This window comes from Scardinius erythrophthalmus (assembly GCF_964197995.2).
Source record: "Scardinius erythrophthalmus genome assembly, chromosome: 21".
Lineage (NCBI taxonomy): Eukaryota > Metazoa > Chordata > Actinopteri > Cypriniformes > Leuciscidae > Scardinius > Scardinius erythrophthalmus.
The window spans coordinates 14,505,951-14,532,892 of record NC_138241.1 but is presented as its reverse complement, the minus strand read 5'-3'; the positions used below and the strand labels follow the sequence as shown (position 1 = coordinate 14,532,892).

The 26,942-nt window shown below is 36.9% G+C and overlaps 1 protein-coding gene across 1 annotated transcript in view; it reads left to right on the top strand.

Moving 5' to 3' along the window:
* The window catches only part of tarbp1 (TAR (HIV-1) RNA binding protein 1), a 36,951-nt gene that overhangs the window by 1,280 nt on the left and 8,729 nt on the right, over positions 1 to 26,942 (top strand). Inside the window, exons 3-28 of the mRNA XM_081351409.1 lie at positions 219 to 288; positions 375 to 520; positions 2,173 to 2,225; positions 2,332 to 2,429; positions 2,559 to 2,694; positions 4,311 to 4,407; positions 5,446 to 5,535; positions 5,651 to 5,813; positions 7,428 to 7,679; positions 7,764 to 7,861; positions 8,124 to 8,282; positions 8,913 to 9,133; positions 9,977 to 10,196; positions 12,302 to 12,490; positions 12,617 to 12,807; positions 15,393 to 15,464; positions 15,717 to 15,837; positions 16,010 to 16,120; positions 16,852 to 17,004; positions 17,202 to 17,288; positions 17,368 to 17,567; positions 20,669 to 20,750; positions 21,019 to 21,190; positions 21,353 to 21,532; positions 25,173 to 25,297; positions 25,728 to 25,864. Of these exons, the coding sequence (XP_081207535.1) occupies positions 219 to 288; positions 375 to 520; positions 2,173 to 2,225; positions 2,332 to 2,429; positions 2,559 to 2,694; positions 4,311 to 4,407; positions 5,446 to 5,535; positions 5,651 to 5,813; positions 7,428 to 7,679; positions 7,764 to 7,861; positions 8,124 to 8,282; positions 8,913 to 9,133; positions 9,977 to 10,196; positions 12,302 to 12,490; positions 12,617 to 12,807; positions 15,393 to 15,464; positions 15,717 to 15,837; positions 16,010 to 16,120; positions 16,852 to 17,004; positions 17,202 to 17,288; positions 17,368 to 17,567; positions 20,669 to 20,750; positions 21,019 to 21,190; positions 21,353 to 21,532; positions 25,173 to 25,297; positions 25,728 to 25,864 (3,623 nt within the window). The remainder of the gene's footprint in view (positions 1 to 218; positions 289 to 374; positions 521 to 2,172; positions 2,226 to 2,331; positions 2,430 to 2,558; positions 2,695 to 4,310; positions 4,408 to 5,445; positions 5,536 to 5,650; positions 5,814 to 7,427; positions 7,680 to 7,763; positions 7,862 to 8,123; positions 8,283 to 8,912; positions 9,134 to 9,976; positions 10,197 to 12,301; positions 12,491 to 12,616; positions 12,808 to 15,392; positions 15,465 to 15,716; positions 15,838 to 16,009; positions 16,121 to 16,851; positions 17,005 to 17,201; positions 17,289 to 17,367; positions 17,568 to 20,668; positions 20,751 to 21,018; positions 21,191 to 21,352; positions 21,533 to 25,172; positions 25,298 to 25,727; positions 25,865 to 26,942) is intronic.

Genomic DNA, 26,942 nt, shown 5'->3' with positions numbered 1-26,942 from the left:
AGTGACAGGTTGTCCCGCCCTTGTGGCTGTAAACACGTCATCAGAGAAAAGAAAATATGTTTTGATTATTTGATTAAAATTTCATATTAACTGGCCAACAATCTGAATATTTGTCGGATTATGGAAATTAAATATTTTTTAACTAATTAGATTTTATGCTAATATATATTTAACCTCTCTATGTGTGTCTTATGCTGTTTATTTATCTTTTTTTTAAGATTCACGTGATTCGACCTGTACTCAACAGGATTGACGTGCTTGTTGAGACAACGGCAACAGATATTCAAGGTTTGTCATGTTTCTTATGTGGCAGCACAATATCAGTTTTACTCTAATTTGTCTTAAATCTGTTCCCCGACTCTCTCCATAATCAGGCGGGCTGTTTTCTCCGTCCTGGCTGCTGTGTGTGTATCAGCGCATGTTTCACAGTGAGAACAAGGCAGTAATGAAAGAAGGAGTCAATCACCTGTTAGAGCTGAAAGCACTGCGTCGTTCTGCGTTTGCTTTGGCATTCTCACAGGTATCCATCCATCCTTCAATCTTAAAGGCATAGTTCACCCAAAAATAAAAAAAATTCTTTCATTAATTACTCACTTTCGCAACAAGCTCAAACGTGCTGCGTAACACGAGAATGAACCTCATTGGTTCTTGCTGAAGCTCAAACGTGCTGCGTAACACGAGAATGAACCTCATTGGTTCTTGCGGAAGCTCAAATGTGCTGCGTAACACAAGAACAAACCTCATCGGTTCTTACTGAAGCTCAAATGTATTGCGTAACACGAGAATGAACCTCATTGGTTCTTGCGGAAGCTCAAACGTGTTGCGTAACACGAGAATGAACCTCATTGTTTCTTGCTGAAGCTCAAACGTATTGCGTAACACGAGAATGAACCTCATTGGTTCTTGCATAAGCTCAAACGTATTGCGTAACACGAGAATGAACCTCATTGGTTCTTGCTGAAGCTCAAACGTGCTGCGTAACACGAGAATGAACCTCATTGGTTCTTGCTGAAGCTCAAATGTTCTGCGTAACACGAGAATGAACCTCATTGGTTCTTACTGAAGCTCAAACGTATTGCGTAACACGAGAATGAACCTCATTGGTTCTTGCGGAAGCTCAAACGTGCTGCGTAACACGAGAATGAGCCTCATTGGTTCTTACTGAAGCTCAAACGTATTGCGTAACACGAGAATGAACCTCATTGGTTCTTGCTGAAGCTCAAACGTACGGCGTAACACGAGAATGAACCTCATTGGTTCTTGCTGAAGCTCAAACGTACGGCGTAACACGAGAATGAACCTCATTGGTTCTTGCTGAAGCTCAAATGTTCTGCATAACACGAGAATGAACCTCATTGGTTCTTGCTGAAGCTCAAATGTTCTGCGTAACACGAGAATGAACCTCATTGGTTCTATATATATAGCATATAGCATACCTTTAAACAAAAAATTGTAAAATCTTTAAAAAAGTTTACATGTTTTTTTTTTTTTTTTTTTTCATATTTGATACATCAGACTTTTACATCAGGCTCATCTAGTATCATATGTGAGAATATTGAGCTCACACTTGAGAAGGAAAAAAAACATTGTGGGGGAAAACATTCAATTCAATGCTATGCATTGACGACTGACAAATATACTTTCATTAAAAGACTGATGTATCATATTTGACTCACATTTTAGCATGATTTTTATCAAAATGATGCATGGATAATCATGAAAACCAAAGTTGCTTCAGTCAGTAAAATTCAGTCAATATTCGGTATATATTTAATATATCACTTACAATATAAAATGTATTCTTACTTTACACAAATCAGTAAAGATTTCAAAGCAAATTACCTGTTTAAGTGTATAATTTATATTAATATTTAGTATAATTTATAATTATACTAAATTACCTTTTACTTGCTAAAAAATGTATAAACTATCAATCAGACGACAGAAGGTTAGAGGTAGATTGAGCACAAAAGGTTGTTAAGCAAAGTTTTGATCATGTTCATAATTTAGAGGCCTTAGAGACTCGCAAATCAAATATGATACAGTAGGCTTTATAGGTTTAGGATAGTGGGATCTTATGCCTTATGAGATAACCCAGAAATATGTCACATTATGCAAGTAAAATAGTTTGTGAAAGCATTTATTGATAATGAATGTTTTTCTGGTTATCAGTTTGTAATTGGCCCTCTCATGGATGTTCTTGCAGAGAGCGCTCTCTATCACAGGTAATTGTCCCCTGGTGTTAAAATTCATACTAGCTGAAGTTTTATAACATGATACAATTAGTTTGGTCTCTATCTTTGAATGTTTTTAAGCTGTTTGTTTTCACAGGGCACCACAGCAGAACATCAGAGATTGTCCAGAGCTGGGAGTGAAACTCCAAATCTTTATGGTGAATTTCTTCAGCAGTTTGCCAGAAGAGAACAGAGGTAAAGAGGGTTTTGGTCTCTGTTTTAGGATATTAAATAAATCCATCAGAAAGAGTTCAGGATAAATCCTTCTAAAGTTCTAAATCCTGCAATTCCACATGCAGAAATAATTGTTGTTATTGTGTTCAGGTTCAGTGTTGCTGCAGCTCATTCAGCGGTTGGGTTCACGGCAATGGTGCGCAGTCCCGCTACTCTTTCTGTCCCAGGCCCTGTCCTGTCTGTCCCCTTGTCCTTTACTGGGATCTGATGGACTCCACGCATTCAGGTACAAACTACTAGCTGCTGGAATCATGAAATCCTGCAATTGGAGAAATATAGAGAGAGTTAAAGGAGAAGTTCTCCCAAAAATGAAAATTTAGACATCATTTGCTCACCCTAATGTCGTTCCAAACCCTGTAAGACTTTTGTTCATCTTTGAAACACAAATAAAGATATTTTTTAATGGAACCTGAGAGAGTTCTGGTACTCCATTAGAGGGTAACTCTCGCCAAAATTGAACCTCGGCTCTTTTTGTTAATCTACCCGAGTCAAACTTTCGTGTAAAAGCATAATTAGAATGGAAACTCCACTTTTAAGTTTGACCGTTTTTAGTCAAATTGCCTTTTGAATGGGAGTGCTTGGGGCACTTCTATGATAGCATCAAAATTGTTATTTTTAAAACACTAAGAAGGCTCGACACAACTCGAGCATTGAGAACATTGTTTGTGTACACAAAGTTTTCTAAAAAGAAAGGTTTTGTACGACTCACTTTATCAGTTAGTGTTTCTGGTCGCCGGCATTTTGTCAGTGAAAAGTAGTCGATCTCCAAATGCAACGTAACCGGGAGGAGAGTAAAAATAAATTCACGGATAATTTGTTGTTTTGTCGTTAGTGAAAATCAATATTGACCTTGTTAGTCCATGAGCCAGGGCCCCAAATAAGTCATGTGACCTCTGTGTTTGTCAGACAGATTCAGTACTGGGCTTACATGAAAGCCTAAAAGGTCCCCTTTCCAACGATACCAAGCACCATATTATAGAATATTGACAATATCCCTATTATGAGCCTAAACCAGATATACACCAGATTTCAAAAACGGAATTTATTTTAGGGGGTTAGTAACTTCATGAGCTCAAAAAGGTGATTTCGCTACCACCACTGCACTGCTATCGTGTTTTTTCTAATACTAGGGGTGTATACCTTGCCAAAAAACAATGATAGCATTTGCCCCCATGTTGATACCGATCAACCCCCCTGGCTCATGGACTATGTGTTTGAAAAAGGATCCTCATATAATAATGAAATGATTCAGTGATACAGATCAACTATTTTTGACTGACAAAATGCCGGCGGCCGGGAAGAGCAACAGCTACAGTGAGTTGTTCAAAACCTTTTTTTGGCCTTTTTTAGTGAACTTTGTGTACACAGACAATGTAGTCAATGCACGAGTTCATGTGAAGAGCCCCTGGTGATACTTCGAGCACAGTTTCATGTTGCGTCGAGCCTTCTTAGTGTTTTAAAAATAGCGATTTTTGATGGTATCATAGAAGTGCCCCAAGCACTCCCATTCAAAAGGCATTTTGACCTAAAACGAAAATACGGTCAATTTTAAAAGTGGCATTTCCATTCTAATTATGCTTTTACATGAAAGTTTGACTCTGGTGATTAACAAAAAGAGCCTAGGTTTAATTCTGGCGAGAGTTACCCTTTAAAAGTCTATTCACCCAAAACTCTGATGATTCGAAACCGAAAATCGTACAATAAATACTTGTGAATCAAGAGTTTTAAATCAAGAGTTTTAAACCAAGTCTTTTGAATAGACACCACAGACTGTAAAAAAAAAAAATGTTTGTAATTCACATGATCTGCTCATTGTATTTTCATGTTTGTGTTTTTTTTCAGAGAAGTTCTGCGCTGTACTATGATCACTCACCAGGTTCTTTTGAGAGGAGCTTCACAGTGTTTTCTGCTCCATGCCGCTCTCTGCCTGACAGATGTGGTACTGTGCAGTTGCTTTTTTCCTTCAGATCCTTAACACAGTCTGATATTAAATAATATTCAGAATAATCTTTTTAAATGGAGCAGTTTAGCTTTAGACACTTTTTTTTTTTTTTAAATTACATGTTTTTTTTAAATCATATCTGAAAGTACATCTGAATTGTATGGCCCATGTATTTCGCTCTCAAGGAGAAAACAAACACCTCATTTTTATTTTTATTTAGGTCCAAAGTGAGCAGAAAAAAATGCAATTAGGTACAGATGTTGTTATTTATATGTCCAAAATGTAAGATTAAACTCTGGTAGCATTAATGTAAATGTCTTAGTAAGATTAAATTTAAATGCTTAGTTTTATGTTTAAGTTTTCATTGTAGGGGGGAAAACATGTAATGCAATGCAATATAATGATGATTGAGAGATACACATTTCTTAAAAGCCTGTTGAATCATATTTACTACTTGCATATTAACATGTGATGTATATAAATAATGCATTCATTGATAACCTGTGATGCGTGGATAATCAGTTGCTTCAGTCCAGTAAACGTTCATCTTGAAATATTACCGGTACTAACAATATAAAGTTATCCTAAAGATATTGTTTACTTTATAAAAAAAATTTCACAGCAAAGCACATGTACCACATTTTATAATTATTCTAAAAGGCCTTTTACTTGCTAAAAAGTAAAATTTTGATTATGTTGACAGTTTAGAGGCTTTAGAAATTCTCATATTAAATATAATACTATAAGCTTTATAGGGTTAGTAATAGTTGACTTGTTTTCATCATAAACTCAACCTCACTTTGTCCCAATCCCACATGACTTTCTTTTACCATACAATAGCTGAGGTGAGGCAAACTGACATTTAAATAACTCCACTGTACATCTTGTGCCTCTACATGTTGAAACATGGCTCATTGTGACTAGTTATGAAACATGCACACAACCTCCTTAATGTCATTTCTTAGCAAAGTCATTTAATAGTTAATTTAATGATCAAACAGAACAGATATCTGAATGATTTTCTTGTTTTGGCAGTCCACTGTCTCTCTAGATGAGATATTTGGTTTCCTTGTACATTTTCGAGCTGATGAGTCTCTATGTCGGGGTACAGCACTTTGGAAGGAGGTAAACTCAAAGTCTAACTAAACCAGAATTTATAAGTCATGCACAAAATGCAAAGTATTTGTCTCTTAACTAATATTCGCAACGTACTAAAGCTCAAACTTTGCTCCCATCACAGCTGTGTAATTGGCTCCAGACTAATGAAGGCCGTTTTCTTCTGACTGACGGGGATTTAGGCTCTTCTGAACTTCGCACTGCAACTTCAGACTGTAAAGGTGTCTCTATATTCAGCTACGTCCAGCAGCGACTCAAGACCTTTCTCGCAGTTCCAGCCAACTCAGGTGAGAGACAGCACAACATTTCTACATCGACATCCTTTGTCAATCCTGTAACAACATTCCTGTCAATGCTCATTCACACTAAAAGGATGACAACTATAACGATCGTTCCTCTAACGGCTTAGAGGAACGATATCGTCGGAATCCAACCCTCTACAATGCGAGTTAATTCAATAGTGTGAGAAGTTTTATGTGCGAGCACCCAGAAAGCCGCTTCTCAGACACTGTGTGAATGCCCTTCTTGCGCACAAAACTGCAAAATTACGTCAAAAAATGTGTGTCTTGGCGAGTATCCTAGTAAACATAGTCTGTTATATCTTAAGTGAGCAAACTGTTCACCTATAAAACGCAGGTGTAACAGTATATTGGATCCTTGCAGCTCTTAAAGTGACCGGTTGCTGTCTTTGTTTTAATGTTAATCAAACAACAAAGGACAAAGAAATTCTCACTCATTGCTCTTGACTGAATAACTTTTGTAACTTTATTAAGGATTAATCTATATTTAATTTATACAATGAAGACTATGTAAGGGATAATGTAAAGTGAGGCGGTTGTTATAGCGGATAACAACCCCGACAGGCTGAACGGGACCCCGACGCGAAGCGGAGCAACGCTCTGTTTTTCATGGCAACGGTGTGTTATACTTCACAGCGGTCTGTTATCAAGAAATAATAGACCGCATTCTACATTGGAATTCAACCGAGCCATGTAATAAGTAGTGCTATTTTACATTTGATTATTAATTTTCTATACATGAAAATTACTGTTAGACTTACCTGAAAAATATGAAAAGCTGTGTTTATTTTATTTGTATGTTTGTCTTTGTTCAAATGTATTTGTGCTAATAGTTTTTGGTGTAACAACCTTATTTATTAAGGTTATGGGTCCAAAACAACAAAGACTATAACTAGGCCTATTTTATTTATTTATTACTTTTTTGTGGTGGGGCCAGTAAAAAATTCTTTAGCGCTGAGCCCTGAAATGACAACTTTTTTTAATTTCAGTGAACAATCCATAAATAAACCCATTGTAATATGTCACATTTAGCTATGCCTTTAAAATAGTATGTTGTGTACACACAGTCAAACCAAAATTTATTCAGACACCTTCAACATTTCTCACATTATCACAGTTTATTCGCTGTAGTTTAGAAAATGGAAATAAAATATGATAAAAACTCAGAGTTATCAAATCAGTTGATATTTCACTGGTTTTGGCAATCCTTCTGTTAGACTGTCTCACAAATAAATTATGTTGAATAGCTGTCAGCTGTACACAATTAGATAATACCAATTTAGCTCAACCAATTACCAAGCAATGCTTAATTTTGTTCAGTCTGTGGTGTAAAAAGGTCGCATTAGCAATTAAAGAAAAAACCTTATGCAAAACATGGTCAGGTCAAAGTTTCTGAATATCTTTTGGTCCCAAATTTTTTATACATTTTACTGGTAGTCCACTGGTTGAAGAGTTTTTGGGTATTATATATCTCAGTTTACTTTATTTGCGATCCTCACTTACATAAATTAACTATAGTGTCCTGCACCCACTAGTAAAAAATATCAAAAATTATATTAGAGTTTATGCTGTACGTGATTATAGTTTCTTCTCTTCTGGCAGATCAGAAAGGAAGTCTACCTGATCCAGCTGAGGCCGAGCAGCTGGCGCGGGCCGTACTGCTTACAGCAGACCTGCAGAAGACCAGGAATGAGGAACCTGGTCTAGAACTGCTCCTCCAGCCTCTACTGGATGTCTTACGGAGACTTAGCACTAATGTCTATCTGGTGCTTCACAAGACGGACAAGAGCCTGCAGTTACTGTTGAGCTTGCTGCAGCTGCATCGCAGACGCTCAGATACAGAGCAGGAGAATGGTGTGTGTTGTGTTTGAGAAAAGAAGACAAACATGCTGTCTTTGGACATGCTGAATGGAAGCTGATGTGTTTGGATGTTTGTAGAAGATGTTGTGGCTGTCGCTTTGAAGACGCACATGCTGTCGGTGGTGGATTCAGTGCAGGAGTTTCTGCTGAGGAGGTTGAGTGGGGAACTGAGGGAGGTGAGTGTTTTCACACAGTAACACACAGAATCCTACCGGGGAAAACTAAGCCTGGGTTGTCAAAACTGGTTTATTGCTGATCAAAGGTGGTGTACCAGCTCTAATCAGCGGGTCGACCATGTCGAAACCTGTTCCATCAACCATTTAGACTAGCTGATGACCATCAATTTGAACCACCTAAAACCATGTAAAATTAACTACCATCTGGTTTAGCTGGATTTCAGGGGATTTTTACACTGTTGTATCTGTCTTCTCTCTCTAGTTATGTGATGCGGAGAGGTCTGAACTTTATCTCTCAGTATTAAGGGAGCTGGTTCTCACTTACTCCACTGTTTCGTGGTACGGCTCAAATCTGCAGCAGAACTACATCCCAAAACTCACCACTCACTGCTTGAGGATCCTTAATGAACCTCCTGAACAGGTGCAGCACAAAAATATTAACTGTTAAATGTTTTCAACATTGATAACAAAAATAAATGTTTCTTGTACACCAAATCAGCATATAAGAATTTCTGTAGGGCCATGTGACACTTAAGACTGGAGTAATGATGCTGAAAATTCACCTTTGCCAATGCAGGAATAAATTACATTTGAAATATGTCACAATATTACTGTTTTTACTGTACTTGTCTTAGTGAGCTTAAGAGACTTCTTTCAAAAACATAAAAAATCTTACCAACCCTAAAATTATCCCTAGAATGCTCTTGTGTATATGCTGTATTTCCCTTCACTTTTAAGTCAAATATAAAGTTAGGCTGTCATTACAGAAATATTAGATTTAGATTCAAGTATTTAAAAGAACCATAAAGTAAGTCGAGCAGCACAACAGTCTTCTTTAATTTTTTTTTCAAAGCAGATATTCTTATTTTTCATATATATATATATATATATATATATATATATATATATATATTTTTTTTTTTTTTTTTCAGTATAATTTTGGATGTTTTTCTTAAGTTAGCTCCTAGTTAGCAAATTAGACACCTACTAAAACATTTTGTAAGTGGATGGCAATTTCTGATGGAATGAGATCTAAACTGTGTTTTCCCAGAATCCCTCTGTGCCAGGGCAGGTTCAGAGAGCGGTCAGTATGGCCACACTTGCGCTGTTGTGTGACGTGGCTGATCGAGGTGTCCTGAAGTCCCAGTCTGAGGCCATGAGATCACTTCACTCGCTGACTGACTATTTCTACCCTTCATCATCATCATCATCATCATCATCATCCCAGCATCTCAACCAGCCATTACTGAAGCCCACAACTGCCACAGTCAGGTCTGTTCAAGCTCTAAAACAATTTCGGTAGACCTAAGGCTCCATTTGTTAGTTAAAGGGATAGTGCCCCCAAAAATGAAAATTCTGTCATTAATTACTCGCCCTCATGTCGTTCCAAATGCGTAAGACTTTCATTCATCTTCAGAACACAAATAAAGATCTTTTTAATGAAATCTGAGAGCTTTCTGTCCCTCCATTGACAGCTACTCAGCTGACACTTTGACGCTTCAAAAAGTTCATAAAGAGATCATAAAACTAATCCGTATGAATTGAGCGGTTTAGTCCAAATTTTCTGAAGAGATATGATGAAAAGATTGAATTTAGGCTTTTATTGGAGGGACATAAAGCTCAGATGATGTGGGTGGGTGAGCAATTAATGACAAAATTTTCATTTTTGGGTGAACTTACCAATTTTACATTACATTACACATTGGTTAACATAAACTAACAATGAAAAATAAGCATTTATTAATCTCAGTTAATATCAACATTTACCAAAACATTATTAAAATTAAGTTGTATCTAATATTATGAACTAACAATGAAGATTTGTATTTTTTATTAACTAACCTTAACAAAGAGTGTTGCTCATTGTTAATGTTAGGTAATGCTAACTAGGATTTAACTAATGGGAGCTTTTTGTAAAGTGTTACCATAAGCTACCTAATTATGAATAGTTGGCATGGTCATTATATCATGGCTGCTGTGGGTCTTCAATGAAAAGTTCAAGTTCATAAATTCTATCATAATCTTCCACATCCATATGGAGGAGAACTTTTATCAAAGTAATTTTTTCTAAGGAGCATTATCACTTATTCATGTATGAATGTGTGTTTACTTCAGTCATCCAGAAGATGGCCTCTTGCTGAAGGACTGGGGGCGAATTGTGGCCCAGTTTATTGGAGATCAGTGGACGTGTCTGAGTTTCCTGCTGAAGTCTGCTGGGACCGTCCGGGCTCCTGAAGCTCCTGAGGTCCTGAGGGCTGCGGTGGACGCTCTGGCATTATTGCCTGGTCATCTTGTTCTCCCGGTGCTGGACTTCATGGCATCAGTCTTGCCACAGGTGGGCAGCAAAAGAGAAGGACATAGACTGTACTCTTGAATTAAATTAAAATGTTTATTTTTGTGTTCAGTGCCAAGTTAAAAAGGTGAAAAATCTATACTTACAAGAGACAAATAACAACAATACAAATAAAAACCTTAAGGCCCGTACACACCGGGACGAATATCGGCGCGCGTTATTCGCCAGCGTTTTTCAATGCGTTTTTTGTGTTCACACCCAAGCGATTTTCGCTGACGATGAGCCGAGTGAACATGCAAATTCATTCCCTGACATTAGATGGCGCTTAATACCACTCCATAACAGTTCTCTTTTATCAAGATTTTTGTAGTCGCTGTCGCGTTTGTCATATAGTTCTTTATGTTCCGACACCAACGAGACCAGCAGCTCTACATTCATCTTGCCTTGCATCTTCCTCGTCTTATTTCTTCCCGGCAGTGTTTAGACGCTACTCTGCGTATATCTTCTTCGCCGTTACGTATGTGTGCTCTGCAAGACCGTTTTGTGTTTGAGCGCCCCCAAGTTGTGTTTTACTGTAACTTCAGAAGCTCCAGACACGTGAGCAAAAGCGCCAATCTCATTGGTCGTATAGTTTTTGACGCGGTGCGTCAAACCAAAAAAACGAACCCGAGGCGTTTTTTAAAAAATGACGCTTTTACGCGTGGCGTTTTTCGCGTCGGTGTGCACACTCACATTGGCGCACTTTGTTTAGTCACGAGGCGTTAAATGCCGGCGAATATCGCGCGTGAAATTCGTCCCGGTGTGAACAGGGTGTAAGATGGGAAGGCGAGCATGAGAGGTACCAAACAAAATAAATAAATGAAACTCATCTAACTAGTTTTATCAACTAAACTGACAATTAAATAAAATGTAGAACAGAAAAGTCTTCAACGTGAAACGCCCTAACTAAACTATTCTAAATATTAAAATAAACAAAACAAACAGGGGTGTGGCACTCTCTCCTAAACCTAGTGCGTCTAATACAACGGGACGTTCCTATGCGGTGCACAATGAATGTTGCACGACTTGCTTACCTACTCGCTCCTCAGCCTTCACACAACGTGACGACTTGAGAAGAGAGAAATTTGTACTTTATTTTACAGTAAGTTTTCTACACTGGGTAATGTAAGGTAATTACATGGGTTAAAGGAATAGTTCACCCAAAAATGAAAATTCTGTCATGATTTACTCACCCTCAAGTTGTTCCAAACCTTTATGAATTTCTTTCTTCTGCTGAACACAAAAGAAGATATTTTGAAGAATGTCGGTAACCAAACAGTTGATGGACCCTATTGACTTCCATAGTATTTTTTCCCCCATACTATGGAAGTCAGTGGGGGGCCCCTCAACTGTTTGGTTACCGACATTGCTCAAAATATCTTCTTTTGTGTTAAGAAAGAAATTCATAAAGGTTTGGAACAACATGAGGGTGAGTAAAGAATGAAAAGTGAGTAAAGTGAGACAGAATTTTCATTTTTGGGTGACCTATCCCTTTAAAGTTAGGTTTAGGGGTGGGTTCAGAGTTCGTATCTAGTTATTACCCAGTTATTTTAGTTACTATAAGAAGTACATAGTATGAACATTTGGAACAGGACTTAAAGTGCTACCGACAGAACATACACAACTGGACACTTTACATCCACATATGGTGTCATTGGAATCTGAAACACAAAACAGATGAACTCACACACACACACACACACACACATTCCTCCGTGTACTTTAGAGTACGTAACAATTATCATTTCAGATTTAAATGGCAACAAATACATATTCTACTGTTAACCAAGTAGTCTTGTAAGTAGTATCTAAGTCAACTGATAATCTTAGTTAAGGTTTCTTGTGCCAAACAAGTGTCAGTAACATTTTAATAACATCAGGAATTTCAGGGAAGTTTGCAATTGTAGAAATATGATTTTGGTAAAAAAAATAAAAAATAAAATAAAATAAATATATATATATATATATATATATATATATATATATATATATATATATATATATATATATATATATATATATATATATATATATAATTTTTTCTGCGCCTTTTTACGGACAGATTGTTGTGATGCGTGTTTAGTTCATGGGTGTATTTTCTCCAGCAGATGGTGCAGTGTGAAGAATCTCTGTGCGTTGAGGCCGTATGTGCATCATGGAAGGTGGTTCAGGCTCTGAGCACAAACCCTCATGACTTCTGGTCCACACTGCAGGGATTCGTGCGCTTAGCTTTTGACCATGGGCTTCTGCAGCTCACAGAGGAACAGAACCCCAGCATCACGGCCTGCATACAACAGGTCAGGGAAAGATCTACAAGCACTTCGCCTTCTCCCTTTACATCCACAACATATTTTGAGGTATTTGTGATCAAAAAATATATACATAACTAGTGTATATAATAAAAGCTTTCTGGTTTTTGACAGATTTTGAGTGAGCTCATGGAGTTGGCTCAGGTCCGATCAGGGGTGTTTAATGTTCTGATCCAGCACTGTTGTGAGATGTGGCTTCCAGCAGAGGGTGTCCAGTCAGACGCTGTGTTCAGTACGGCTCTCTTACACCTCAACATCCTGACTGAGGCCTGTGTGTATGGCCCAGTATTCAGAAGAGACCAAAGGTCAATTTGAACAACATTAAGAAAGATATTCAAATAGTAAAATGTTTATATTAATATATAAATAAATACAGTATAAATATAAAAAAAAAATACTAACAACTCTCTCTAAAAAGTCTGTTGGTGCTTCAGTGACTACTTTGCTCATAGAACCTGTCAATCACAGCTGTCAATCATGACGTTACACCACCGTTTTTATAGCATCGCGTAACTAAAAACAAACTTATTCTAAAAACAGACACTTGAACTTACATCAGCGTGATACAAACTACAGTAAATGACAGAAACACCCTTTGTAACATTTTTGGGCTTAATTCCTTTGGGCTTATGACCTTTACTAGGACCGTCACCGGGGGGCGATCAAGACGTTTTGGCTGCACTTTTCAGGGCTTGTGCGGCACGCTTGATATTTACATATTACCCTTCTTATACTGTCTATGCATATTACTCGTAAAAAAAAAGTAGATATTGCGAATATATGTTTGCTTCTAAAATAAAATAACTGTTTTAATTTGTCATTGCACTAACGTAAAAAGGTGTGTGAAATAATTATTGTCAGATGATCAGGTGATCCCTCCTAATTTCATGCCTTTAACAGTAAATCCGTTTTATGACAGTTGCTAAAGATATTTTAAATGATTGTAAACATTTCTAAATGTAAGTGCATAAAACCCAAAAATTGGATCGCTCATAAATGTGTCGCTCCAATATACAGTCTGTCCGGTATTTTTTTTTTTTTCACCTAGACAGCACAAATGTTTTGTGAGGACAATCTATATTTATAGTTCGGATACTGGCTATCAATGTGCATGACGGTATAGGCAAAGTTAAGGATAAGAGCTGTAAGTTAAACAACAAGTTGGTTATATCGAGCTGTTTATGAGAAGTCTTGAGCACATAAAAAAATAATAAAAACGTACATTTTTACCACTGCTGTGACAAGCATTCTGAGACATATGCAAAATACTCGCGTTCTTGCGAAATGATTGGCCTTTTCGTTTGTCGTTGTTTACGTAATGCAGCGTGTCTGCAAATCAGAAGCGGGGAATGTCAGGGAATTAGATTAAAAATAAATCAGGTGTTTTTTATTTATTTATGTACATCATTGTTTAGCGCATACAGTATTTAGAAAATAACATTAATTCATATTTATTCGAGCTATTGTAAAATTATAATTATAATACATTTCATAATGACAGTTCAAAAAAGGCTTTTCAGGCAGGCAGGCAGGCGCGGGCGCGATCGAATATATATGACGGAGTATGTTTATGTTTCCACTGTCCGATCGCGCCCGCGCCTCACACTCACAAATATAAGTAAACACTATCGATAATAATAATTAATATAAATATATATATCAGTATACTATATAGCCGATATTTAATTCATATAGTTAAAACTAAGCCGTGTTTTATTTTTAAATTTGATTATTCAGTTTCTGCTGTTAAGTAAACCTAATGTAGGCCTACCTGAAACCCTAAACCCCGTGTACACTTAATATAACACAACTTATGCTACAGTAAAACACTGCTGTTCACTTTCAGAAGTTGTTGGAATGTTTTCTTGTCACAAAAAGAATGTGAAACACATATGTAGGTTATATAATTTTGAATATATTTTAAAGATCATTTAAATTTATTTTACACACTTTAAGCATTATCTTATCACATATCGAATATTGCATTTTTCTTCGATATCGTGTAGCCCTAGTATTTGTCTTTTTATAATAGCCTACCCATATCTTTTTATATAATATTTTATATTAATCGATTAATCTATTTGACAGCTCTAATACATACATAGTGTGTCAGTAGGAAATATCAGTTTACATTTCCAAACATTCTTTTTGCCATTAATTGTAATAATCCAGTGAGATTTCTGTGTGCACAAGGAATCTGACAACAGCCGGTATGATCTGATCTCACCATCATCGAGTCCGTCTGTGATTACATGAAGAAACAGAAAAAACTGAGACAGACTAAATCCAGAAGAACTGCGGGAACGTCTCTGAGATGCTTGAAGAAACCTTCCTGCAAAGCTACAGTACTGTGAAAAGTACTGGCACTTGTGTTAAAATGCTGTAAAGTGAGAATGCTTTCAAAAATAAAATCACTAATTGAATTTATTTATGATTTAACTTCTATTAACTAATTCAAATCAATATGGTGTAACGACCCTTTGCGTTTAAAACGGCTTTTGTCCAGGTACACTTGCGCGTAGTTTTTCAGGTAGCTTTGCAGGAGGGTTTCTTCAAGCATCTCGGAGATGTTCCCGCAGTTCTTCTGGATTTAGTCTGTCTCAGTTTTTTCTGTTTCTTCATGTAATCACAGACGGACTCGATGATGGTGAGATCAGATCATACTGGCTGTTGTCAGACTCCTTGTGCATACACAAATCTCACTGGATTATTATTTGGAAATGTAAACTGATATTTCCTACTGACACACTACAGCAAAAGATATAAATAACTGTCTTAAAACCATTTTTGGGGGGTTGGGGGGATATTAACAGGCCTAAGACTTTTGCACGTATATATACACACTATTATTATTTTATTAATTTATTTTCCTTTATTCTCTTGCTTTCAGGCTTGTTCAGGAGGTTCAAAGCTATGTTGAGCAATTTGGTGATACTTGTGCAGCAAACACAGCTGTCAGCAGGTAAACCACAACACTAGCTGTTTGTAATAGTGGTCACTTTTGATACTCTAATGAGTAATGTTTCATTAAAGCGTTCCATAATTGTGAAGAAATGCACATTTTAGAGGTTGGCATCATTGACTAAGCATGACTTTTATAAATAGACTGTGGTTCAAAACCACTTGAATTAAATATATTCATTGTACTTTTCCTCATAGCATGTCAAATACTTTGATGCTGATTTACATTTATTATTCTGAATTTCATTTCCAGTGATAATAGAGACGATCAGTTTCCTCGAGTGTGTGCTTTGGCTTTTCTCTGCCGCTTGAATCCATCTAATCGTCTCCACCAGCGTCTGATGGAAGAGCTCGTGCAACGACTACTGAGGAAGGTTTGTGTTCAATTCTTAACTACAGCTCTTACTGGAAATTGGGTGTTTAATTCTTAAAGAAAGCACTTCCTGAAAACAATGAGTGTGTGTTTGATTCTGGTCTGTTCTTCTCATGGTTATTGCATGTGTTTATGATTAAAGTTCTCTCCTGTTTCTCTTTTCCTTCCCTCAGGATGCCGAGATTTCAAAATCCAAAGTACGTTACTATAGCAACTCCATCCAGCACAGAGTGAAGAACCGCGTGTGGCAGACGCTGCTGCTGCTACTGCATAAACTCAGACCGGTTAGATCTCTACACACACGCATATTAATACACTTGGATTTCAAGGATTTTGGCCAATACCAATTCTGATACCAATTTGATAACAACCTCACTAAACATTTCTACTAAACATTACTCGATTAAATCTGGTGGATGTATAACAGGCCTACATAGTAAGATGGGCACAATGAAGAAAAAATATGAATTAATTAAATATTCTTTAATGATGACTTTTTTTGATAGGCTGTTATTTGTAATAGTCGGGTTCCGGAAATATTTTTTCCATTCATTTTCTCCATAGAAAAATTTGATTTTTAACGATAACTTATGAACCATTAAAGACAACCTTACTGGGATTGTAGTTCTTTCCCTCACCAAAGCCGTAAAATACACAGTCTTGTACCTTTTGTTTTTCTTAATCACATTTTCGAAAAAAATAATAATAATTGTTTTGCTTTAAATCGAGGTTTGTAATGTTATGATTCACCTCAAGGCTAATTGGCTTGGTTCATGGTTTATAATACTTCAACAAAACTTTTTTTTTTAAATCCCTATGGGAAAAATGAATGGATTTTTTTTTTTTTGGAACCAGCGCTACTGAAAGAGTGGGTGGGCACTAATGCAGTCTATACTAAATAAATCAATCATGCTATTTTTGTTTTGTGTGTTCATATTTTTTTTTCCATATGAAAATTAGTTAAGTTTTTGAAGACCTGTATAGTCACTTTAAAAGTGTACTTTATCTGTCACAGGAGTTTGTGTCGGACTGTGTGTTGAGTCACGTGTGTGAGGCCGGGTTCTGCAGTAACCAAGCATCCGTCAAGTACCTGATCGAATGGACCCTGATCCTGATCCTCCATCTGAACCCGTCTCGCATCCAGAACCTGTGGAACTGTTTCAGTCTGGTGAGTCTGAACTTATCAACACACAAACCTCAATCTACAAAGAGGTGTGACACATACGCAACAAAACCAGGCTTGAAGCATTCATTTAACTAGATTAAACTCGGACGGGAGGAAGTATTTTAACATCTAAAATGTTACACACAGCAGCTTGAGTTATGTAGATATGTCTATTTACTGGTAAATCATTTGTTTTGCAGGAGCATGAGAAGACAAAAACAAGCATTTGCACTTTTCTCTCTGTCCTCGTGCACCTGAACGTCCTCTTCCCGAAACTGCAAAATAAGGTGCAGTTTTTATCATCTGAATCTAATTTCTTCCTCTGCGAACTGGAAGAAATCAACGTTTATATGTGTTTTCTCTCAGGAGGTGCAGTGGCGTAGAGCGGTGGAGGTGAGCCTGCAGTGGTGTTTCAGTCATAACTTCAGCGTTCGTCTCTATGCCCTGCTCGCCCTTAAGAGTGTGTGGGAGCTGGAGGACGCCCGTGTCCTGGAGGAAAACCTGGGTGGGCTGACCACGGTGGTCCAGGCCTGTTTACAGCAGGCTGAAGCCATGCAGAACACCGGGTGAGAAAAGATTCACTCATTAACCCTGTAAAGCTCCCTTCATCTTATTTGATTCGGGAATTTCTAAGGCCTCTAAATTATCGACATGATCAACTTTGCAAAATGCCTTCTGATGTCTAATTGATAGTTTATGCTTTTTTCAGCAAGCAAAAGGCCTTTTAATATACTGTAAATGTAAAAATGTCCCCCTTCAGGTCATGGTACCTGGGAAATCTTTACTGATTTTTGTTTGTAAGAACTTTAATATTTAAGATGAACACTTATTGGACTGAAGCTATTTAGGTTTAATTGATTATCCATCAATTTTTTTTTTAGAAAGATCATATTAAAATGTGATCTTCAGGCTTTTAATGAACGTATATTTGTCAGTCATCATATGCCCCCCCCCCCCCCCCCCCAATAAAAACTACAGAGATTTGATCAGAAAAAAATAAGCATTTAAATATGTTACTAAGGCATATTATTGAGAGATATAGAGTGACAACTGATATTTATAACCATTTTATGTACGTAGTCTGCTATACTGTGATACAGATCTCATTAATTTACATTAAAGGTGCTCTAAGCCAGTGGTCCCCAATCTTTTTTGCGCCACGGACCAGTTTAATATCAGACAATATTTTCACGGACCGGCCTTTAAGGTGTGGCGGATAAATACAACAAAATAAAATGATACGATTTCAAGCTTTCTATATATGTCTCAGGTCTGTGAGGCAAGTAGGGTACCTTATACGCTGAGTTTCGGTTCATTTATGAGACGAGCTCCAGGTTCACTCGCTGGTGCCTCTGTGTCGTGATTATCTATTTTCTAATATATTTACTTATTATTTATTAAATCCAGACAATTGGTTGATGAAACATTGATTAAAATTAAAATACAATTAATACAAAACAAAATTAAATTTAAAGACAGGCTTTGTGCTTTCTGCTTGAGGTCTCTGTGAAAGTTTTAAAGCATTCTTTTAGTGCCGCTTTCAGAGCGCTCACGTCCGTAACGGAGAACTGGCCCGTCCGTAACATTGTTTTTTTTTGGTGAAATAAATTTCTAAATAAATGCGACTTATACTCCAGTGCGACTTAGGCTATATATGTTTTTTCTTCTTCATGGTGCATTTTTTTGACTGATGCGACTTATAGTCCGGAAAATACGGTAAGTTATTTATTCTTTCTGTGCGGCCCGGTACCAAATGTCCCACAGACCGGTCCGCAACCCGGGGGTTGGGGACCCCTGCTCTAAGCGATGTTGGGTGACATCACTTGTTGACGTTCGAAGTATTGTTAAAAAAAAAACGGAGGCTAGCTCGACCCTCCCTCCTCCCCATCCCCTCCCCCTCCCTTCTGTGCTTCATGAACCATTTAGAAAAAACAAACTGTTACCCACCTGTCCAGCAAAAACAGAGCCATCTGAATGTCAGATTGGAAGCCCTTCTGCCGGCGGAGTTGAACGCTTTTCCGATGTAAATTCAGGACTTCACTGTTCCTTTTCCCTTTTCTTTATTTGTTCATCGGAAAGTCATCTCTTTGGTCGTGTGTCGGCCATATCAAAATTCTCAAGAATATAAATTTTAAACTTCCTAACTTCCCTCTTCATGCTTCTCTCTCCTCCACTCCCCACACATGTGCACGTGCACTAACCCCCCAACCCTCACCCCCAAATCATTCTTGTCGGTTATTGGCTGGAGCACTGTTTGTTATGTTTCGTGGCCAAGGCTGGGCCAGTTTGTTTGTCTTGCTGTTTGTGGAGCCTGGGCTGTCTACAGAGACCGTGTTTTTTTACAGTGTATTCAGTAGAGGTGTGCATTGGCACTGCCCTCACGATTCGATTCGATTACGATTCACCAGGTAACGATTCGATTCAATTCGATTCTACGATGCATTGCGATGCATCAAAATTCTACTGCACACAGCAAGGCAAATTTTTCATTAGTCATGAGGCAATACAAGCAGTCAGATATTGAACAACAGATTTTATTGGCTGCTATGTGTGTATTATCACTCTCCTGTATCTTTGACATAAATGTCATTAAATAAAATTTAATGGTACAGGGTATTGTATATGGCATTTTCAAAACTGAAAACTGAAAAAGAAAACATAAATCACTGCTTTCAGTGCTTTGAATGAGAAATGTTTCTCTTCTCTCTGCTTTAGAACCATTTGAAATTAAATAGAGCAATAATAACAGCCAACTTTTTCCAGCAGTGAACATAAGTGTTTTTTTAAACTAACTTAAGTTAGTTGTATTGCCAACGTGCTTGATTTTAGTGTGGCAGGTTTTACACACCGCGTAAGGCCGGCAACACACTATTGGCTGCGTGGCGTGAGCGTCTCAGCTGCGTGGCGTGTCCGTTTTTTTCCGGCTCCCATGTTAACAGGTAGAGCTTGCACACTGCCTGCATGACACACGCGTCTCAGGCGCGGCTCGAGCCGCGCGGAAAACACGTGCATGCTAGAAATAGAACCAACGCCTTTTTTTCATGCGACACGCAAGCGTGTTGGAAGCCTTTCCAGGCAAAACAGAACAGGAAAAGATATTTATATGTAATTTTGACAAGAATACATATTAATAAATGTTATTTTGATGTTTGAAAGTCCCGGAAGTAATTGAAACTTAACAACTTTATTGTCCAACTCAAGGCCAGAAAATAAACAGTGACATAATCGATTATGGCACTTTGCCGCATCGATGCTGAATCGTGCATGCCCTGCATTGCGATGCATCGCCGAATCGATTATTGTTGACACCACTAGTATTCAGGGGACAGGCAGCTAGCGGATATGAGGAGATGTTTGCTGTATGTGACAAAAAAAATGTTTTGGCCTAAAAAACGTGTGACATCGCTTAGAGCACCTTTAAGTCTATCAGAATTTTTTATCAGCAACTGCACCAAATTGCATATTTTTTTGCTCAGTTTGGGCCTCTGAATAAAACTGGTGTTTTTTCCTCCTCTAATATGAACTCCATATCTGCTTTACAAGGTTTAATAGACCTGCGAATGCGATCCTAAATTATAGCGACAAATGTTGGGACTGGTTTTTGTTAGATTCTCAGAAGAAACCTGGAGATACCAGAGACTTTTAAAACTTTTTTTTTTCTCCACAGAAATGCAATAAAAAATTGGTCTAGAATCCAGGAGCATTTCTTCTTCAGTGCTTTCCACCCAATCAGGGATTACAGTGTTGAGGTGAGATCTCTCTCTCTCTCACACACACACACACACACACACACACACACATACCGTTTTGCTATCTTTGTGGGGACTCTCCATAGGTGTAATGATTTTTATACTGTACAAACTGTATATCCTATTCCTACACACACACACACACACACACACACACACACACACACACACACACACACACACACACCTTTTTTTCTATTGTCTGTGTATGATCTGATTTGTTCAGTGCTGTCATAATCCATCAGCATCACGTTCTCTGCTTCCCCAGACAATATTCCAGACCTTTCCCAGTCTCTCAGAGTTGTCAGAAGATGAGTGGCTTCCACTGTGGAAATTTGAGAGTTTTGTTGTCTTCCCGATGTGCGCGGCCCTGCCATTGAAGAACTGTGTGAGGGATCTCTTTGAACTCCAGCCTGGTGACTGGATCCAGCAGGACAAAGGTAATCACCACATGAGGGCAGCAGAGAGCAGGAACCACACCACACTTATTCACACTTGAGGTCTTGTCAGCTCTAATGTTCAGTGTTTTACAGCACCAGCTAATTTGTTAGAAGAAGAGTGAAATCATTACATTACAAGCACACATGTTATATGTCTGATAGGTGTTTTGGAGCAGGACGAGCGCTGGGCAGAAGTTCAGAAGAAAATCACCCCGTGGAAGCTGAGCGTCCAGGAGCAGGAGCCTGAGCTCATGGCCCAGCAGAGGGCAGCACGCCTGGGCAAACTCACCAGCAACCTCCTGGTGGTCGCATCGCTCATCGACAAGCCCACCAATCTGGGCGGTAAGACAAATAGACAAAATTAATGATAGTAATATTATATAGGAGAAGGGATCAGTAAAATAGTTTATGATGGCTAAACCCTAAACCCTAGAAAGCATCTGATCATAGCGATGTGGATGTTTGAACGAGCTCTGCAATTCAGCTCTCCAGTGAAGGCATATTTATTATAGCACTTTATACAATAGATTGCTTTAAAACAAGCAGCTTTACAGTATTGAATATAAAACTGTGTCATGTAGTCATGGATTGGACTATGCACTTTCTGTTTCTGTCTGTAAAATATATATATAAAGAGTTATATTATATATATATATATATATATATATATATATATATATATATATATATATATATATATATATAATATATATATATAATATATATAAAGAGTTATATTATATATATATATATATATATATATATATATATATATATATATATATATATATATATATATATATATATATATATATATATATATATATATATATATATATATATATGTATATATATACTAGTGCTGGGCAACGATTAATCGCAGTTGATCGCATCCAAACTAAAAGTTTGTGTTTACATAATATATGTGTGTATACTGTGTATAATTATTTTGTATATATAAATACACACATATGCATGTATATATTTAAGAAAAATATGTTATTTAGATATAAAATATTTATGTATAATATAAATTATGTATGCGTGTACATACATACATACATACATACATACATACATACATACATACATATACATGCAAATATTTCTTACATATATTTTTATTTTATATTATCTTAAACTTATTTTGGATGCGATTACAGGGTTTCTGTGGATCCTTAAAAAGCCTTAAATTAGATTTTTTTAAATTTTAGGCCATAAAAATTTTAGATGACACTTTGACTTAGACATATCAAAATGCTTTCCAAATTAAAACTATCTAATTAGCGTACATATTATATTTTAGAAAAAATGTCCATAGGTGAAAATGCTCCTGGAAATCAATTTAAGGTGGCAAATATGGCCCCTTAATAAAAATGTTAATTTCTGTCACTTCTGTGAACTGACCACTGCATAGAATATAAAAAATATGAATATATTTGTGAGTCTGCTGTCAACAACAGGCCTAAACCAGCCATGGAACCAGTACAAAAATACAATCAGTAAAATATCATCTAGTTGTTATCATCAAAACTATATCGAATAGGGCTGTGTATTGGCAAGAATCTGGCGATACGATACGTATCACGATACATGGGTCACGATTCAATATATTGCAATATATTTCGATACTGTGCATAAGGCGATATATTGGGATTTTTTAAAAGTAAAATATATTAAAAATATTTAAAAAAAAAGACATGATGTGCATAAAAGTCAAAGAAGTTTACTTTAGGTAAACAATTCAGTACACAGAAAATCAAACTGCCAGTTTGGGATTGTGGTTCACAGGTTCTTAGTGAGCAAATTTTTATATGCTCAAGTAGGCATTAATCAAAGAAAATGGGTACATAGCCCCTGTCACAATACAAAACAACAACGTGAACTGGACGAAAATGAATGAAAGTGGATGAAAGTGAACAAAATGAATGTGTCATATATTGAAATCAAGTTTTATGTGATAAAAGATTTTAAAAGAACTGGACGCGCGAATGAGGCGAACCGCGCCGCGCTAAACGCCTCGTACCGGACCTCCAGACGCGCGTAAACGTGTCTTTGCATTGACTTAACATTGAAATCACTCGCGCCAGATGCTCTATTCGCGCGTTTGGTGTGAACGATGCACGCGATTACATTTAGAAATAGACAAACTTTGTTTCCAAATGCACCAAGCTTTCAATTGTATAAACTTTTATAAAACCAGCCAATATAATCACAATAAACACATCCAAAATGAAATATTCAACATATATATAACAACTGCACAACGTCTAATTTGTAAACAAAATGATTTACGCACTAAATCCAGCATAAACTCCGGCACAATTTGCATATGTTTAAACTCTCAAGACAGACGTCACATCCCGAACCTCACAGCAATTGGCTGCCGACTGCGTTTTTCGCTTGATATTTGTATAAAGGAACTGCCCAACTTTTTGACGCTCTCGGTCGCTCTCAAAGCTTTCTCCGGTCCGCTGTCAATCCTAAAATGTCCAGTGGACACGCACCGTTATAGGCGAGCCTGGCGAGGACACTAGTGGTGCGTCTCAGCATAGCTATCTAGTGGTAGGGATTTAAACAACATAAACGTGAACCACTGTCTTACGGTCTTACCATGAATATTTTTGGACGTAAAAAAAAAAAAAAAAAAAAAAAAAAAAATCGATATTGCGTTTTTGAAAATCGATACAGTATTGCAAAATAAAATATCGCGATACTCAAGTGTATCGATTTTTTCTTACACCCCTAATATCGAAATTTCGAGATATATTTTTGTCAGTATTGCGCACCCCTAATGTACAGTATTAATTTTGATTTCTTCAGGTCTTAAAAAAGTTCTTAAAAAGCCTTAAATTTGACTCTAAAAAGTGTGCAGCAACCCTGGATTAATCGCGATTAATCATTGCGCCGAACTAATATACCTAAAGAAAATAGTGATTAGTGATATAGATATAAATGCAGATCCCACTGTTTTGATTAAATAAAAAGAAATACAAGTTTTTGCTCTAGTTTTATGCATATAGGTGTTCTCTAAAATTAGATTCGACAAGAAATAGTGCAATATATTATGACCTTTCTTACAGTACAACAATATATCAAATTGTGATGCATATTGTATCGCCAGATTCCTGGCGAAACATAGCCCTATTATATTATTGAGTGCATCCTGTGATGGTCTTCATTGTCTTTGCTGTGACAGATGCTAGTGTGTCTCACACTGTTTTCATTCTGTTTGATCTTTGTTGTTTTCTGAATGTCATTATTGCAACTATAACAGAGACATTCAACACACACATCTTCCCTTCTGAATCAACCAACAAATCTGTTTTAACACAAGCTCATTAAAAAAGGCTCATTCATCACATTCAAACATTCTGCACAAGCCAACTATTGTTCGTTTGATAAGCATATGGCTTTCATTCATGCAGTTTTATCTGTCACATTCTATGAATAAATATTGATGTGCTCAGTTGCATTCAACAAAACTGATAAAAGAAACCACAGATGAATATGAATGTCTGTATCATATAATATATGTGAAATGATTTTTTTTTAAATGGGTTTTTGAAAGAAATCTCTTATGCTCACCAAGGCTGCATTTATTTGTTTGATCAAAAATACTGTAAAATCATTAATATTGTAAAATTATTGCAATTGTGTTCTATTTTACAAATCTAATTTATTCCTGTGATGCAAAGCTGAATTTTCAGCATCATTACTCCAGTCTTCAGTGTCACATGATCCTTCAGAAATCATTCTAATATTCTGATTTGATGTTGAAAACAGTTGTGCTGCTTAATATATGTGTGGAAACTGTTTAATTCACCCCTCCCCCCCCCATCTCAGGATTCTTTGATGAATAAAAAGTCAAAAGAACAGCATTTATTTGAAATATGAAATATAAAAATGGCTATCTATCTAGACGCGTTACTATTAAGACTATCAGAGGACTAAACCGCAAGTGTTTGTGTGTCTGTTCCAGGTCTGTGCAGGACGTGTGAGATCTTTGGGGCCAAAGCTCTGGTTCTGGACAGTTTGCGACACATTAATGATAAACAGTTCCAGGCGCTCAGTGTGTCTTCAGAGTTGTGGCTGCCAATGCTTGAGGTATGTTTTTATTTCTGGCCAGATATAGATGCTTTATTTGTATACTATAGACTATCAATTCTGTTCAGTTTATTTTGCAGCCTTTTTGACAAATATATCGGTTGCTCAAAACTAATCCAAACTGCAAAAATAGTGATTTTTTTCAAAACAATTGTTTCCACAATTGTGGTACTAGAGGTGCTGAAATTACACACTGCAGCTTTAAAGAAATAGTTATATTTTCATATTTCCTCTAAGTGTGAGCTAAAACAAGCCTAGAGATGTTATTCTTCATAATCATGCATTACATCAGCCAAATACGTACCACACGAAACCATCAGAAGCTTGGTTTTGTGGGGTGAAATGTAGAACATGAGCGTTCTGTTGATTGAATCTGTCATGATTAATGAAGCCGTTCAGAAATCTCAAGTTATCTGCCTTCATTTTCCAGGTGAAGCCCGCCGAGTTGTCAGATTACCTGCAGCTGAAGAAGAGAGAGGGATATTGGGTAATAGGCGTAGAGCAGACATCCAACAGCCAGAGTTTACAAGATTACACGTTTCCTGAGAGAAGCCTCCTTTTACTCGGGTAAACCAACACCTCCAACTCACCACCCAAATTCTGTGTATATGCAGTGGCCCCAAACAGTGTTTGTACATCTCAGCCACACTCAAAAATATATGAATTTTCAATAATATTAGCAAATGTCCTAGCAGAGTAACTACAGAAATGTTTGACAACCATATTTTAAGTTTTTACATTTAGTTATGTAATGCAAAGATATTTATACATTTTTAAGGATCAGTGATTGCGTACATAGGCCTGTGCATGTCTAGTAATATCTGTAAGTAGAGAAAAGATGCTATGTGGGAATGACATAGGTTTGTTGTCTCAATGAGCGATAAAGTTTATCATGGAGCGTGCTAAACCTTGAACCTTTTAAAAAAAAAACACTGAACAGAGGAGAGTCTGCTGGCAAAAAGGCAAAAAGAGAACACGACAGAGCTCGTCATAAAACAAGAATCAACATTAGCTTGGCTTTTCGGAGATGGCAAGAATTGAGGGGGTTGAAATGTTGTAAAGGCGACGTTGAGATGGTGGTTTTATTACTCAACTGGTGAACCGATAAATTGCCATATGTAGCTTTCTAACAGAGTTTATTGTAAAACATTATCTATTGTGAAGGGTCATTTCATTATGGGTTGTTGTAGCGCAGGAAGTACCGTGTCTATTAATGGGTGTGTAGATACAATAACATATTCAGCTAGTCAGCTTGAGATCCTTTTCATCTAAACTGGTTATATCTCTCAAGCCTATTAGTAAATGTTTTATGAGCAGTAGGATAGTTTCTCTTTTTTTGAGAGAGAGAACCATATTTATCCGCACAGTCATGCACAGCTGAAGTACAACCAAAAATATTTTTTTAGAGCCAAAAACATGTTTGCTCCTAAAATAAAATAACTGCTTTAATTTGTCATTGCACTAACGTAAAAAGGTGTGTGAAATATTTATTGTCAGATGATGAATAAACATACAATTAATTTGATAATTTGTGTAACGTTACAATATTTGGCTATCAGTTGATCCCTCCTAATTTCATGCCTTTAACAGTAATTCCGTTTTATGACAGTTGATAAAAATATTTTAAATGATTGAAAATATTTAG